The 16,984-nt window shown below is 48.4% G+C and overlaps 2 protein-coding genes across 3 annotated transcripts in view; both read right to left on the minus strand.

The window, feature by feature from the left end:
- LOC137846768 (olfactory receptor 14C36-like) overlaps nt 1-16,984 on the minus strand; it is a 70,756-nt gene that overhangs the window by 27,034 nt on the left and 26,738 nt on the right. The window lies entirely within an intron of this gene.
- On the minus strand, nt 10,266-11,216 carry LOC137847386 (olfactory receptor 6M1-like). The gene has a single exon (XM_068665666.1). The coding sequence runs from the start codon at nt 11,214-11,216 to the stop codon at nt 10,266-10,268; it is 951 nt and encodes a 316-aa protein (XP_068521767.1).

A 16,984-nucleotide genomic window follows, 5' to 3' on the forward strand; every position in this document is an offset into this window, starting at 1 on the left:
CGGCTCAGCAAGCACATCAGCCATCTCTCTCATCACCCTGGGATGTATACCCTCTGGCCCCAAGGACTTGTACACATCCACTTTCATTAGGCAGTCCTGGACTTGTTCCACTCTCACAGTGGGACAGAATCTGCTCCTCTCACCCTCTCCTCAAGGTTCAGGGTCCTGAGAGACACAGGAAACTTGACCACGAGTGAAGACTGAGGCAAAGCACTTACTGAGTACCTCAGCTTTTTCCATGTCTGAGGAAGCCAGTTCTTCCATCTCATTTACCAGAGGGGGAACACTCTCCTTGGGCTGTCTCCTCCTTCCTATGTATCCGTAGAACCCCTTCTTGTTATTCTTCATGTCTCTTGCCAAGTTCAGCTCCGTCTGTGCCTTGGATTTCCTGGTCCCGTCTCTACACATCTAGTTGACACCCCCGTATTCCTCCCAGGCAATATAACCCTCCTTCCACTTCTTGTACATTTTCCTATTTTTCCCTTAGTTTAAGCAGCAGCTCCTTGCTCAGCCATGCCAGTTGCCCATCTCCTCTGCTCGAAGTGTCCTTCACTCTGCTCAGTGTTTGTCTTAGCTCATGGATGATCTGCATTAGATGTCCTTGAGTCTTCTGAGGCTCAATCCAAGGCTTATTGCCTTCTGCACCTACAGCACAATAACTATTACTTCCCCTTACTATGCTGACTGACCTGATGGGTCTGTTCATATTAATGCCTTATAATTTCCATAGTTGGACAGGGGCATATTCCCAGACCAGGGCAAGCTTCTGGGCTGTGCCACAGCCATTCAGAGTTACCTGTTCTTGAGTCTTTCCACCTGAGTTTATCACACGTGGCCCAACACAAGTTTTCGGGTGTTGTCTGTGTTGTCTTTCCACCAGACATTTGGGAAGTTGAAGTCCCCCACCAGAGTATTTTCCATAACCAACACACTATAGGCCAGTGTGTGATTGGCTCTAAGATATTCCAGGCTTTGATTCAATAACCTGCAATGTTCTAGGACCAAAGTCATTGAGCACAAGCTAAAATATCAAAGCTCTTTTGTATTTGTATAGAGAATTCCCATACTCCAAAGTCACCTCTAGAAGAGTCCGTAATAATGTAGGCAATCACGATTGACATAAGCAAAGGCAGAATTACTGAAGCCAGTTGCAAGGAGTCCCAGAGGTGCCTTTACATGATGACCAGCTGTGGTGAAGACCTTGGGTTGCTTTGCGTTGACTGAATGCCAGAGGATGTTGGAAAGCAAGAGAACCAAGACTTTGCACATCTCTGGGCCCCAATGGCAGATGCCACTCACAGAAGGAGTCCAGGCAACAGCGGTATGCTTTCCTGAGAGGCAAAACCCCTCTCACAACAGAAGGGTCAGGGAACAAATCCTTCATCCCATTTGGCTGATCTCACAGGAATACCCAGACACAAGGCTGCCAGGCTGTCACCATGACTGTGGCAGTGTGCTGCTCTGTCAAGCACCAAGTTGCATTTCTGGAGAATCCATCCCTATTGCTTCTTCTGCAAATAAATGGCCACTTTTCTGACCCTGTCAGGCTTCTCATGCATTTGACATCACAAAGAAAAGGTGGTGTCTCCTTCCTAGGGAGGAATAACTCCGAGCACCAATACAGGCTGAGGAGAGGGGGAGGATCACCTCTCTTCAGCCTGCTGGCAACACTTTTCCAAATGCAGTCCAGGATCCCGTTGGCCTTCTTGGCCACAAGGGCACATTGCTGGCTCATGCTCAGCGTACTGTCCACCAGGACTCCCAGGTCTCTCTCTGCAGAGTTGCTCTCCTGCTGGTTAGTCCCCAGCCTCAACTTCGAAAATTGTGCCAGGGGAGTTTGTGCCAGGGGATGTTAGGAAGAACTTCTTTACCAAAAGGGTTGTTAGGCATTGGAATGGGCTGCCCAGGGAAGTGGTTGAGTCACCATCCCTCGAGGTCTTTAAAAGACGTCTAGATGTAGAGCTTAGTGATATGGTTTAGTGGAGGACTTGTTAGTGTTAGGTCAGAGGTTGGACTCGATGATCTTGAGGTCTCTTCCAACCTAGAAATTCTGTGATTCTGTGATCTCTCCACCCTGCCAAGGTCCCTCTGAATGGCAGCACAGCCCTCTGGGGTATCAGCCACTCCTCCCAGCTTTGTGTCATCAGCAAAGTTTGTGAGGGTGCATATCATCCACTTCATTGATGAATAATTTGAACAAGAAAGAGGAAATTTGGCACATCCTGTAGATCTGCACACCTAAGTAGGGCAATTGCTGCCTAAGGAATCAGTCAATACAGTGTTCAGAGAGGGCCAATTAGTTTTTTGTGTGGTCTGCATCCAAGTGTGTTCCCCAGGAGAGATCCTACTGCCTTCCAGGAGTTGTGAGCCCTGCCTGCAGAGACACAGTGCTTAAAGGCAGGCAGAAGTGGCAGCATGCCCAGAGCTTGCTGGGGGAGAAGACTTCCCAGCCCTGCACCCGGTAAGTCTCTGGCTGGAGGGCAATGCAGCCGGAGTTCCTGGAGGCAGGAGAAGCCGGGGGTGCAGGCAGGGGTGTCCAGGGCTGTGGTGCAGAGCAGGGTCCCTGCTGTGGCCCAGGGGCTGTGTGCCGGGGCAGGGCCTCTGCCGCCTGCCAGGCTCAGCACTCAGCCTGCCCGGGGAGCTGCCCAGGGCGCTACGGGGAGAAGCTGCGGGTGGAAGGAGCCCCCCCGGCAGGGCAGGGTCCTGCTGCTGGCGGGAGGCTGCTGCCTGGGGCAGCCTGCTCACAGCTCCACAGCACAACCAGGGTGTATCCAAGGGGACTTTAAAAGAACTGGAAGAAGGAAGGGGATTTTGGCTTCAGTCTTTTCTTTCCTGAGCTTCATGAGATTTCAGTCTTCTCTGCTTTGGCTCAATGAGTGTAGAAATAGATGCTGTTATTTCTAAGAAGAGTCTGAGACTCACAATCTGTCAGAGTGAGGGTTACAAGGACACTTTCCTTGTAACCACCACCACCCTTGCAATGTCAGTAGGGTCTGTGTGACCTGGGCTCTAGGACAATCCCCCAGCAAGCTGCCCCTGGGCAGAGCCCTGCTGCCAGGAGGTGTCTGCAGGGCAGAGCTGAGCACCCAGCAGGTGGGATGGGGGCTGTGAGCTGCAGGCAGGAGGCGTGGGGACAGAGACCCAGCTGCAGGCAGGGACAGCTGCAGGCAGCACAGCCATGGTCAGAGGGTGGGAGGGAGCTTCTCCCAGCAGCAACATGGGAGGGGGGATTTGGGCACCTCCCTGCCATCCCTGCAGTGCAGACACCTTCCCCTTAGCAATCTCCTGGTCTCCTTTCTCATCGAGCGTAGATCTCCAGCCGTAATATCATTGAAATTTTATAAGCTGCTTTGTACTCACTGCAGTTTTGGGGACGAGAATTCAGGTGCAGCTCAAATACTGATGATGTTCCTGTCGCTCAGGTATGTCCATGAAAAAAGCATCAATGTTTCTTCCAAACTTTTGGGCCTCTGGGAAGTGTTTGTGTGGCTGGGAATGAGCTGGCTCTCTGTTCAGGACATCACATCTAACGACGTTTGACTCTACGTGGGGCTTCTGCTGGGCTGCAGGCTGCCATGCAGAAGGGCACAACTCTGCCCTAGCAGCTCTGTGTTATCTAACAGCCCCATGGAGAAGACACGTCAGTCCTGAGGCCATACAAATGCTGCTGAATGGTTGTATATGGGCAGCTGCTGTGATCCCTGTGTGTCCCTGGGGAAAAGCAGAGTGCTGAGATCCTCCTCAGATATGATGAGGTGGGTGAGGGGTTTGGAGATGCGCACTTTGAACCTGGATTCCTCTGCTGTCAGTAGCATTAAGGGTCTATTCATAGGAACACCTAAGTGTGACCAACCTCGCGAGGTGCCTGCATGGGGCAGCTGAGACCAGGACTGATTGATACAACTTCTGTCTGCACACTGCCCTGAGGGACAGTCCCTTTGCCTTGCAGGACCCCCAAGATTTTACTTGGTGGGCAGTACACCAAGGATTTCTACCTTTAAGGACTTCTCAGGTGTGTAGGACAAGTACAAAAAAAGTACACGAAACATACACAATACACCAAGCCCTATTCTGCAGTTGAGTGAATTTCTGCAACAATGATGAAAAGTCCCTTTATATATCACGTCTACAGAAATGTTGTTTTTTCTTCCTTTTAGATGAGCCTCAAGGTCAAGAGACATCAAATGTCCAACAGCAGCTCCATCACCGAGTTCCTCCTCCTGCCATTTGCTGACACACGGGAGCTGCAGCTCCTGCACTTCGCGCTCTTCCTGGGCATCTACCTGGCTGCCCTCCTGGGCAACGGCCTCATCCTCACCGCCGTAGCCTGCGACCACCGCCTCCACACCCCCATGTACTTCTTCCTCCTCAACCTCGCCCTCCTCGACCTGGGCTGCATCTCCACCACTGTCCCCAAAGCCATGGCCAATTCACTCTGTGACTCCAGGGCCATTTCCTATGCAGGGTGTGCTGCCCAGGTCTTTCTCTTTCTATTCTTCCTCTCTGCAGACTATTCCCTTCTCACCATCATGTCCTATGACCGTTATGTTGCCATCTGCAAGCCCCTGCACTACGGGACCCTCCTGGGCAGCAGAGCTTGTGCCCAGATGGCAGCAGCTGCCTGGGGCAGTGGGGTTCTCTATGCTCTGCTGCACACTGCCAATACATTTTCACTGCCACTGGGCCGAAGCAATGCTGTAGACCAGTTCTTCTGTGAGTTCCCCCAGATCCTCAAGCTCTCCTGCTCAAATTCCTACCTCAGGAATGTTTGGGTACTTATGATTGGTGCTTCTTTAGCATCCATGTGCTTTTTTTTAATTATTTTTTCCTATGTGCAGGCCTTCAGGGCCGTGCTGAGGATGCCCTCTGAGCAGGATCAGCACAAAGCCTTTGCCACGTGCCTCCCTCACCTGTTTGTGGTCTCTCTGTTTGTCATCACTGGACTTTTTGCCTACATGAAGCCCTCCTCAGCCTCGTTTCCAGCCCGGGACCTGATGGTGTCATTTCTGTACTCAGTGATGCCTCCAGCACTGAACCCCCTCATCTACAGCATGAGGAACCAGGAGCTCAAGGGTGCCATTTGGAAAATGATTTCAGGAATGTTTCTGAAAAGTGATAAATTACCCCTCTTTCTCCACAAATGACTTCCTGGGTATTTGTTTCGTGATCATTATTGTTACTTTTATCTTCATTGACATTCCCATTCATTAGTTTCTTAAGAACATGTTTTTTATATATCTACTATCCACTGAGGAATGAAACTGCTCTGTCAGTTCTCTCTCTTAGCATCTGCTTAATAAAACAGGGTCTCCCCAACTGACTGCCTGAAGTCATGCTTCTTCTCTCAAAGCTCGTGCCAATAACATGGCTGAGGAGTGTGGTGGTTTCACACTGATGGGCAGCTGAACTCCACCACACCACGCTTTCGCCCCCTCCTCAAAGCAACAGCCAGAGAAAACACAGTGGAAAAGGGCTCCAGTTTTTTTTTTTTTTTTAAAGGACAGGCAGAATACTTACCAATTGCAGTCATGGGCAAAACAGACTCAGTGTAGGGAGATTAGGATAATTTATTGAGCTTTAACTAACAGAGTGGAGCAGTGAGGATCTAAAAACAAAATAAAAACAGCTTCCCTCCTCCCCACCCTTTTGTACTTTCTTTCCTGCCTGGAGCAGTGCAGGGGAACGGGGCCTGTGGTCACTCCATGATGCTTTGTATCTGCTGCTCCTTCACGGTCACTCAGTGCCCCTGCTCTGCATGGGCTCCTCTCCACAAGCTGCAGCTCCAGCCTGGGGCGTGCTCCTGCAGGGGCTTGCCATGGCCCACAGCCTCCTTCAGGCCACATCCACCTGCTCCATGGGCTCCAGCATGGAGATCTGCTTTGCTGTGGGACCCATGGGCTGCAGGGGCACAGCCTGCTCCACCAGGGGCCTCTTCATGGGCTGCATGGGAAATTCTGCTCCGGCACCTGGAGCACCTCCTGTCCTCCTTCTGCACTGACCTTGGTGTCTGCAGGGCTGTTCCTATCTACAGGTTCTCACTCCTCTCTCCCAGCTGCTGTTGTGCAGTAGAATTTCTCCTTTCTTTAATATCCTATCAAAGAGACACAACCAGCATTGTTCGTTGGCTCAGCTTTGGCCAATGGCTGCTCCTTTTTCAGCCAGCTGGAACTGAAGACAAGTAGCTTATTGCCATTCTGCAAGCCAGGGTGGGCAGTGACTGAAGCCTCACAAAGTGAGAGATCACCCAAGGTGGAACCTTCCACAGGGATACTGCCAACTTTAGATGTCCACAGCAAAAGAAGTACTCTACAGTGTGGGATTCTGGGGGAGACCAGTCTGCTCAAGGAAGGGATGATGGAGAAGGATTCCTGTGGCCCTCAGCAAAGTACCACCAGCTGGACCTAGAAGGAGACACCTAGAAACATCTAGTGTCCTTGGAAATGTTCCCTAGCCTTTCTGAGCACCTGCCACAGCTACTGACCCCTCAGAAGGGCATTAGCAGCAGTGATCCTGATCCAGCTGGGTCTATCCTGTGCAGCACAGCCAGTGTGCAGTCATCTCTTGGGTACCACAGCATGCTTGGTCTACTCATACCACCACCAGCTCAAGGCCCTATGGGGAACATGGGGAGGTGGAGACATGGAAGAGCTGGAGATGTGAGAGGAGGGATGGGGAGAGATCAGATAGGAGCTGACCTTGGCTGGAAGTTGCTTCAAATACTGGTGTTCACCTAATGCAAGACAAGGTCTGGATTGTGGGTACCCGAACTCATGCTCATCATGTAGAGCCATAAGGTCATTCCCCAATGCACCACTGTGCCTGGGAAGTGGCTGAAGAAGGACTGGTGACCTAAACTCCCCATCTCTTAATGCCATTGCCTCCTGAAGGGGAGGCTTGAACTCTCAGATCTTGCATTGATGGAAGCACGACCCAGCAGCCATGTGAGCTTGCTGCTGTCCTTCAGTACTTGAGTGCAGCACATGTCCTCGAGACAGTCTCCCCCAACCTGCGTGCTGTCCCTTACCCAAATGTCACCCCACACAAGGTTCCTCAGCTTTGGTCCATCTGGAAGATTGGAAGGAAGCTGAGACCAGTGGAAAAAGCCCCACAGGAAAAAGAAGCATGCTGAGGATGTCCTGATGCTCTGGTCACCAGCTTATTGTCAACAGGGCTCTCAAGAATGGTCCAAAGCTCCAGCCCACATTCTTAATGTATCAGCAACCTGGAGAAATTGGCCTTGAATTCCCAACCCATGTGCACACACAAACACAGTCTCATACAGACGCACAGATGCACAGAAGGCACGGACACAGCCAAGCATGTACAAACCAGCTCCAAGAGGGAACAGCACCTTCACAGCCACCACACCACTACCAGCACACACAGAGCCTTGGGCAACACACCTGGCCCCATCCCATTCCCACCTCAGCCTGTTCTGCTGTGAAGGTCCCCAGTGTTCTGTGCTTCCCTTGCAGCACTTACCCATGGGCACAGACACACCCACGGCCCCCTGAGCGTGGGCCTGGGCTTTGGGAACACCCTGATGCCCTGCCCAGGCTATAGGCTGTTCCCCATTTGGCAGCTCCGACCCTGGCTGTCTCAAGAGCCTTCTCTCCTCATCCATCGAGCCTCACCTGAACTTAGCCAGCAAACCCATCATTGCTGGGTTGGTTTCCTGATAATTCAGGTGATGAAAAATTGTAGAATCACAGCCACTTGCCTGCCTCTCTCCCAGTTATCCATGTGTACACATGTAACTCTGTATATACATTTACCTTTACTTGCACATATAGCTGTAGTTTCAGCTGTAGCTATACAAATATATATCTCACTATACAGACAGAAAATGTGAATATTCCCACCAAGAAAGGCAGATAGTACGGGTATGATTGTCACAAATTTACCCATTCAAAGATGGAGCATTTCAGGGAACAATCTTAACTCTTTTTCTCTGCTCTAACAGGCAGGAGAGGTCAACAAACCACAGATTTTCTCTGTGCCAGGAGTGAGGGGTGGCATGAACAGTCCTGGGCAGGGAGGGTTTTGTGGCATCACAGCTCCATGCAGGACAGAAAATTGTCATTGTAGGCCCGAGTACTACCTACTTGTTTTTAAAGCATTTCAAACATTTCACCTCAATCAGCACATTACAGTCAGCTGAAAGCTGAACAGCTCTAATACAATGTGAAAGGTGTCCCATGACATCAAAATTATCATATTTCAGGATGCCTATTACAGCGGGAGACAAATACTGATCTTCCCCTGTACTTGCATTGCCAGAATTTATCTTAAGCACTGCACTTCATCTCCTCAGTCTTTGATGTATTTCCACCTGGCCTTACGAAACAGACCATGCTGGAAGTCACCTTTCCAACAGAATGTGTGGACATGTGCATCTTCTGCTCTTCTGCAGAGTTCCCCTCCACTTGCTCTTGCTCTTTGGTCATTCAGATACTTCTCATAGACCCAGTTGCTCCTAGGGATTTCGGGGAGGTTGAGCTTGCCTGTATTTCAGTAGCCCCTCTCATCATCCCTGTAGCCAATTCTATATTTCTCTTTTACCATTTCCTATCGCTCTGTGTCAAAAATTTCTTGTACAGTCATCCCTTGTGGATGGTGCACCTCATTGCAGGCAACTTGGAGTTGGCTCACCATTGTGGGCTCTGGTTTCTGTTTATTTCTTTTCATTTTGTTGGTGTTCGTTTCTTTTTTATATATTTTTTATAAATACTGAAACCAAATTTTTCACCTATATAGACCTCCTTTGGACGCACATTGGATCCATGACAACTAGAGAACGATGCTACCACTTTCCAAAACTGAAAACTAATGGAAACTAATCTTAAATAAAGAAAATGCTTTCTGTAAAGTGGTAATTGAAATCTTCCCCTTTAACTGCATTCTTGAAACCTCCCTAATTAGCTGTATAAGTCTGGAAGACAGGATGAAAATGGCTGAATGGTAATGAGCCCCATGGTGCATTTGGTGCTGAGTCCATAAACTTCAGGTAGTGAGAAGAGAATGATGTAACTGCATGAGAAGTTAAAGTCAGAAGGAAACTTTGAAGTGTCTGGGAGTATTAATGGGCCCCAGTGAGGGTCATTACTGACAAAGCCTCCCCATGGACTTGTTAGACCAGACAATTGGAGGCCATGAGTGCAGGTAGGCAAAGGCACTGGGCAGGAGACTCTGATGCTGAGTAAAGGCATATTTTCTCCCCCTTTCCCTTTGAGGAGGGGCAGTGAGAGAGCAGTTGTGGTGGAGTTCAGCTGCCCAGCTGGGTAAAACACCACACCCGCTCTAGCAGACGCTGCCTTATCAGGGGGATCAGACAGAGGATCACTTGGAAAACAACTTTAAAAACAAACAAACAGACAAAGGAGAAAGAAAACCACTCAAAACCTACCAACCAAAAACACACGCAAGCCCCTCAAAGAACTATGGTGGCCATTAGGTTATTGTGGGCTTGGAGAATGTCTCAAAAACTTGTCTACGAGAGATGAAATCACTTAAGATTACTTTAAGCTAGTCACTAATTACTTTAGATTGATCCATTCCTTTATTATTATTATTATTATTAATTATTTATATGTTTTATATACTGACTGAATTTAAGAAGAGATTGGACTGTGCACTTAGTCACATGGTCTGAACTTGGGTAGACCTGTGCGGTGTCAAGAGTTGGACTTGATGATCCTTAAGGGTCCCTTCCAACTCAGGATATTCTATGATTCTATGATTCTATATATTTTCTAGTTCTGATTACTTTTGATAATTGAAGCCACTGTATCTTTGGAGTTGAGTCTTTTTATTTATTATTATTTCTTTTTTTTTTTTTCTTCTTGGCAGCTATGCTTTCAGAGCTCCCGTCCGTTTTTCATCTCAGGATTCGTTTGTGTAGCAGGACAGGCCAAGTGATGTTGTTTTCACAGCTCAGAGTTCTTCCAGTAGGATATTCAGTTTCTCCAGCTCTTTTCCTTGTCTCTTTAACACTTTCTTCTTTTTCTCCATTCTTGAGAGTCCCCCATCTGCTTGGCATCAGGCACAACATTCACTCCAAAGGTTAAGCATTACATTGATGGAGGTGTCAGTATCCAGTAGAATAAAATTGCCTTTTTTTTTCCCCAATCCAATCCTGCATAAGATATGCTCCCTAACAGTCTGTCAGAAAAAAAAAAAAAAAAAAAAAAAAAAAAAAGAGACTTCAACAAAAAGGGCCAGGGGAGATTTTTCCAGGAGGGACTTCCTGCTGGCCAGGTGGATACTCATGGATTTCCCACCTGCTTAGTCATCCCCAGGAGCTTGCACAAAGTACCTTTCAAGGCTTCCTTCATCTGCTCGTTCCTTAGACTGAATATGAACGGGTTTAAAAGAGGTGTGACGATGCTGGAGAGAACAGAGAGGATTTTGTTGAGGTGCGCAGAGTTCATCTGGGGCGGCCTGAGGTAGATGAAGATGGAGATGCCAAAGCCCAGGGAAACCACGACGAAATGTGAAGCACAAGTGGCAGATGCTTTCTGCCTGCCCTGGTTGGACGGGATCCAGAGTATGGTTGAAATGATCCGGACGTAGGATGCTGCAGTCAGTGCCAGGGAACCGAGGAGCAGGACCGAAGACACCACCAAATCAGTCAACTCAACAACCCAAACGTCTGTACAGGCGAGGCGCAGGAGAGGCGTGCTGTCACAGAAGTAGTGCTCGATGACATTGGGACCACAGTAGGGCAGCCCGGCTCTGAGCACCGCTGATGGCAGGATCACGAGCAAGCCACCCACCCACGCGGAGAGGACAAGCTGGTTGCACACCCTTCCCGTCATGATGGTGGGATACCTCAGCGGGTGGCATATTGCCACGTACCGGTCATAGGACATGATGGCAAAGAGGAGGAACTCTGCTGCAACAAGGGAGAAGTAAAAGTAGAGCTGGCTGAAGCAGCCCGCAAAGGAGATGGTTTTCTTCTCTGACAGAACATTTGCCAGCATTTTCGGCACCAGAGTGGAGGTTGTGGAGATCTCGATGAAGGAGAAGTTGCTGAGGAAGTAGTACATGGGAGAATGGAGATGGCAGTCTACATATACGAGTACGATGATAAGAGCATTTGCCAGGACAGTGACTAAATAAACAAACAGGAACACCACAAAGAAGACAATCTCTACCTCAAGGCTGTTAGGAAACCCCACCAGGATGAACTCCGTCACAGTGGTGGCATTCCCCATTGTTCCCCACACGTTTGCTGTCAGCTCTTCGAAATTTAACTCATTCCTTTTAAATAAAGATCTTTTCTTAGCAGTCACATCTCCGTTCCTCCCCATCTAGCAGTCACCGATACTTGTTACAGCTTTTCACTTCAAAAGGATGGAGCAGACGAGTCCTTGCTGCCAAGCTGCTTCAGTGTCTCTGTTACCATCGGCCAGAATTGCCATCAAACATCTACATATGACTAGTTATTGTCACCCTGCGTTTTCTACAGCTGGATTTTCAGTTATGCATGCTCAAAGTGACCAAACATTGCATTTGCAAGGGAAATACCCCTGCTTAGACATTGGTTGCTTCATGGTTGCCTTCATCATGAACATAGTTTGGGTGCCTTCCTGAAAGCTGTTGTGCCTGAATTCCTGATGAGAGGTTCAATTCTGGAAACCAAGAGGCAAAATGCAGAGACAGACTGAGAGAGACAGGAAGAGATGATCCCGCGTTCCTCGTTTCTGTTGTACCAGCAGCAGAGCTCACTCTTCAGCTGAGTTACTTATTGCACAGCACCCAGCAGGAGAAACACGGAGGTGCAGGGTGATGGGGCTTGGAGTATTAGAACAAAAAGGGGCTTACACTCTCATCGCCAATATAACCGTGGCTCTCCTTCAGGTCTGACAAGCTGTGCTCAATCCCATGAGAATGGAGCAGTGTTTTCCATGGTCTGCATAAGTGCTGGCTGCAGATTCCTGTGGGAATTAGATTAGTCATGGCAAGAAAACCTGAACAATTAATGCTTGAAACCTCTCAGGGAAGGAAGCCCCAAAAGTAATGTTCAGTAATGGGGCAGAAGTGATTATATTATTATTTTTCTCTGTTTTCACGAAGAGGGCACATTTCACAATGGGACAAGAATACTCAATAGACTGTCTGAGAAATTCCAAAAGAAATGGTAAAATGATTGCCTCCCTCACAAACATTTGCACCTCAAAGTCCAGAGATTTCCAACTCAGAAGACTGAGGGAAGCAAATCTTAACGAATGTGTACAAGAGTAGGGCACTGGTCGATTTGAAATTGATTTTGTCCTGCATCCACCAAGTCTTGATGTAGCATCACATGAAGTATGAGATCTTCATCTTCAGGACATCTTCATCTGCATGAGATCTTCGTCTTCATGAGTATCTCATGAAGTATGAGGCAACAACGGCATTTTTCAGTGAATTGGATTAGGGATGACCCCGCAAGGCTCCCAGCCCTCAGAGATACAACAGCAACGGGCAGATTCCAATCATTTCAATCACTTCACAGGGTGAATGTCTTTTTTTTGTTGTTTTGTTTTGTTTTGTTTTGTTTGTTTGTTTGTTTTTTAAGCTAGCACAAAAGTGCACACTCACAGGGAATTCCAGGGTCCAGTTCATCTGCCTGGTTTAGGACAGAGCTAGCCAAGGACTAGGAATGTTAATGCCTTTCTCATCTTAAATCCCATTAACCCTGAAAAACTGTTCAGGCGGATATCCTTCAGGGCTCGTGGTGCTGTCTTGAGCAGTCCTAGTTCACTCACACTTTCTATTTGTGTGTAGTGGTTTAGCACTGGTAGGTAGTAAGCACTACCATGCCGTTCTCTTACTCACTGTCCTCAAAATGGGGAGAAAATACCAAAAAAAGAAAAATAAAAAATAAAGACTCATGGTTTGAGATGAAGACAGGGAGATTGCTCGTACTCATGGTACCATAACAGGCAAAACAGGCTCACCTTATGGGAGATTAATGTAATTTGGGGAGATTAATGTAATTTATTGCCTATCAATAACAGACTGGAGCAGTGATAACCAAAGGCAAAACAAAACCACCTTCCTCCCACCTTCCTCTTCTACCTTCTCCTCCCAAGCAACGCAGAGGAACGGGGAATGGTGTCAGTCCATACTGCTTCGTTGGTGATGCTCCTTCATCCTCACTCTCTTCCCTCACTCCAGCATGGGGTCTCTCCCAGAGATGTCCTTCCCGAACTGATCCCACAGGCTGCGTGCAGTTCTTCCTGTGGGGCACTGTTCTTGGGGAACAGATGTCTCCAGCATGCATCCTCTCAGTTAGGTTATCACAGAAAAACTGTGTTGGAGCTATGGCCATGTACTCGGGCTAGTGCATGGCCATTACTGCTGTCCCTGCACTGCTGTACTGAACAGGCTGGAACTCCAGCATCAATTTGAGGGACTGTGGCCTGTGAACGAATCTACATGGGGGCATGGACACCCCAACGGGTCTGCATGTGTGGATATGTCCAGAGTGCAGAAGGTACAACCCTGAAGGGCTCTGAGTCTCTGAGTCTGAGTCGGTGAGTCTTTGAGTCTTCAAGTCTATGAATCTCTGAGCCTTTGAGTCTGTGAGTCTTTGTCTTTGAGTCTGTGAATCTGAGTCTATGAGTCTTCGAGTCTATGAATCTTTCAGTCTGAGTCTTTGTCTTTGAGTCTGTGAGTCTTTGAGTCTTTGGGTCTATGAATCTTTGAGTCTGTGAGTCTTTGAGCCTGAGTCTGTGAATCTGTGAGTCTTTGAGTCTTTGAGTCTACGAAACTTTGAGTCTTTGAGTCTGTGAGTCTACGAGTCTGAATAAGGCCACAGAGGAGCAGGTGGGGTGGCATGAAGTGACTGTGGCCATGGATAAGTGCACACTGCAGCAAGTACACCACTGAAGGAACCGTGCCTCATGGATAAGGCCACACCAGAGCAGGAACATCCCAAAGGGATGGAGGCCCAGAGCAGGGGCAAAGGGAGGCGTTCATTGCACTGTTAAAACCTAAAGCCCTTTGGATTCTCTACCTCATCCAACACAACAGGTCTTTGGGGATGCATCAGGAGCGTTAATAGAGAGTTAACTGCCACGGGAGGTTTATGTTGGGTGTTAGGAAGAACTTCACAGAATCACAGAATCACAGAATTTCTAGGTTGGAAGAGACCTCAAGATCATCGAGCCCAACCTCTGACCTAACGCTAACAGTCCCCAATAAACCATATTGTGGGATTATTCTGGGTTGTGCCTGCGTGCACAAAAGGAGGGGTCTGGGGTGCCTGCGAGCACAGTGGGAGGGGTCCTGGGTTCCAGGGTGGGATGCTTTGACACTATATAAGTGTCACTATGTAAGTGACACTATATAAGTGACACTATATAAGTGTCACTATATATTACTGTCACGCAGTAATAAATTGGCTTACGGCACAGAACACTGGTCGTTGTGTCCGTTTGTCCCGGGGCTTTCGGTCGGGATATCCTACATATGGTGACCCCAACGTGATACAAACCCCGACGTGCAACCAGTTGGCGCGAGTTAGGTGCGACGCGAGTTAGGCGCGGTGCATACGTGCTAGGTACGTGGGAGGCCATGGGGCCTGGAGTCGATGAGCTGGTGAGTACTTTAAAATCCTTGGCCAAGTGTCGTGGTTTAACCCAGCCGGCAGCTAAACACCACGCAGCCGTTCGCTCACCCTCCCCCCTCCCTCTCTGGGACGGGGGAGAGAAATGGAAAGTGAAGCCCGTGAGTTGAGATAAAGACAGTTTAATAAGACAGGAAAATAATAATAACAAAAATAATAATAACAATAATAATAATAATGATACAATAGTGATAATATGAAAGTAATAATAGTATGTACAAACAAGTGATGCACAATGCAATTGCTCACCACCCGCTGACCGATGATGCCCAGTCTAACCCCGAGCAGTCCCGGCCCCCTCCCCCCGGCTAGCCACCCCTATATATTGTTTAGCGTGACGTCAGATGGTATGGAATACCCCTTTGGCTAGTTTGGGTCACCTGTCCTGGGTCTGTCCCCTCCCAGCTCTTACTGCACCCCCAGCCTGCCCATTGGCAGGACAGAGCAAAAGGCTGAAATGTCCTTGGCTTAGTATAAGCACTGCTCTGCAACAATTAAAGCATTGGGGTGTTATCAGCACTCTTCTCATCCTAAGCCAAAACACAGCATTCCACCAGCTACTAGGAAGAAAATTAATTCTGTTCTAACTGAAACCAGGACATCTATCCACCCCTTATTCCATACCATTTATGTCATGCTCAGGTTACACTCTTTTCCATACATTCTAATTAGTCACCTATAGTAATCATGGTAGTGATAACATATAGTATAATATACTAATTAACATGGTACAATTCAGTTCATGGGCTATTCTCACCCAGTATTAAATCTCCTTGAGGTACACACCGGACCTCTCCGTTCTTTTGCATCACCCACCAAGTGTATCCAGGTCCCTGAGCGAAAACAATTCCACGAATAGGTTTGCCTTTTCCTGAGGCAGGAGTAGCCCAGACTGTTTTACCCAGCATATTTTTTACATGCACTACAGGAACTTTATCCCCATCTACAGTACGTAACAGGTTTGATTGTGCAGGTCCAGCTCGGTTGGTAGATCCCCTAGTATTGACTAACCAGGTGGCCTTTGCCAAATGCGTATCCCAGTTTTTGAACGTCCCAGCGCCCATTGCTTTCAAGGTAGTCTTTAACAGGCCATTGTATCGTTCAACTTTCCCGGAGGCTGGTGCATGATAGGGGATGTGATACACCCATTCAATACCATGTTCTTTGGCCCAAGTGTCTATAAGGTTGTTTCGGAAGTGAGTCCCATTGTCTGACTCTATTCTTTCTGGGGTGCCATGTCGCCATAGGACTTGCTTTTCAAGGCCCAGGATGGTGTTCCGGGCGGTGGCATGAGGCACCGGATATGTTTCCAGCCATCCGGTGGTTGCTTCCACCATTGTAAGTACATGGCGCTTGCCATTGCAAGTTTGAGGGAGTGTGATGTAATCAATCTGCCAGGCCTCTCCATATTTATATTTCAGCCACCGTCCTCCATACCAAAGAGGCTTTGACCGTTTGGCTTGCTTGATTGCAGCACATGTTTCACAGTCATGAATGACCTGTGCTATAGCGTCCATGGTCAGGTCCACCCCTCGATCACGAGCCCATCTGTATGTTGCGTCTCTACCTTGATGGCCTGAGGTGTCATGGGCCCATCGGGCTATAAATAATTCACCTTTATGCTGCCAATCCAGGTCCACCTGAGCTACTTCAATCTTAGCAGCCTGATCTACCTGCTGGTTGTTTTGATGTTCTTCAGTAGCCCGATTCTTGGGCACATGAGCATCTACGTGGCGTACTTTCACAGCCAGGTTCTCTACCCGAGCAGCAATATCTTGCCACAATGCAGCAGCCCAGATGGGTTTGCCCCTACGCTGCCAGTTGTTTTGCTTCCATTGCTGTAACCATCCCCACAGGGCATTTGCTACCATCCATGAATCGGTGTAGAGATAGAGAAATGGCCATTTTTCTCGTTCAGCAATGTCTAAAGCCAGCTGAATGGCTTTCACTTCTGCAAACTGACTCGATTCACCTTCTCCCTCAGCAGCTTCTGCAACTCGTCGCGTAGGACTCCATACAGCAGCCTTCCATCTTCGATGCTTCCCCACAATACGACAGGACCCATCAGTGAACAGGGCATATTTCTTTTCATTCTCTGGTAACTGGTTGTACAGCGGGGCTTCTTCAGCACAACCCACCTCCTCCTCTGATGATATCCCAAAGTATTTGCCTTCTGGCCAGTCCATGATCACTTCCAATATTCCTGGGCGACTGGGGTTTCCTATTCGAGCCCGCTGAGTAATCAGTGCAACCCACTTGCTCCATGTAGCATCAGTTGCATGGTGCGTAGAGGGGACCCTTCCCTTGAACATCCAGCCTAGTACTGGCAATTGGGGTGCTAGGAGGAGCTGCGCTTCAGTACCGACC

The sequence above is a fragment of the Anas acuta genome, chromosome W (genome assembly GCF_963932015.1).
Source record: "Anas acuta chromosome W, bAnaAcu1.1, whole genome shotgun sequence".
In the NCBI taxonomy this organism is placed as follows: domain Eukaryota; kingdom Metazoa; phylum Chordata; class Aves; order Anseriformes; family Anatidae; genus Anas; species Anas acuta.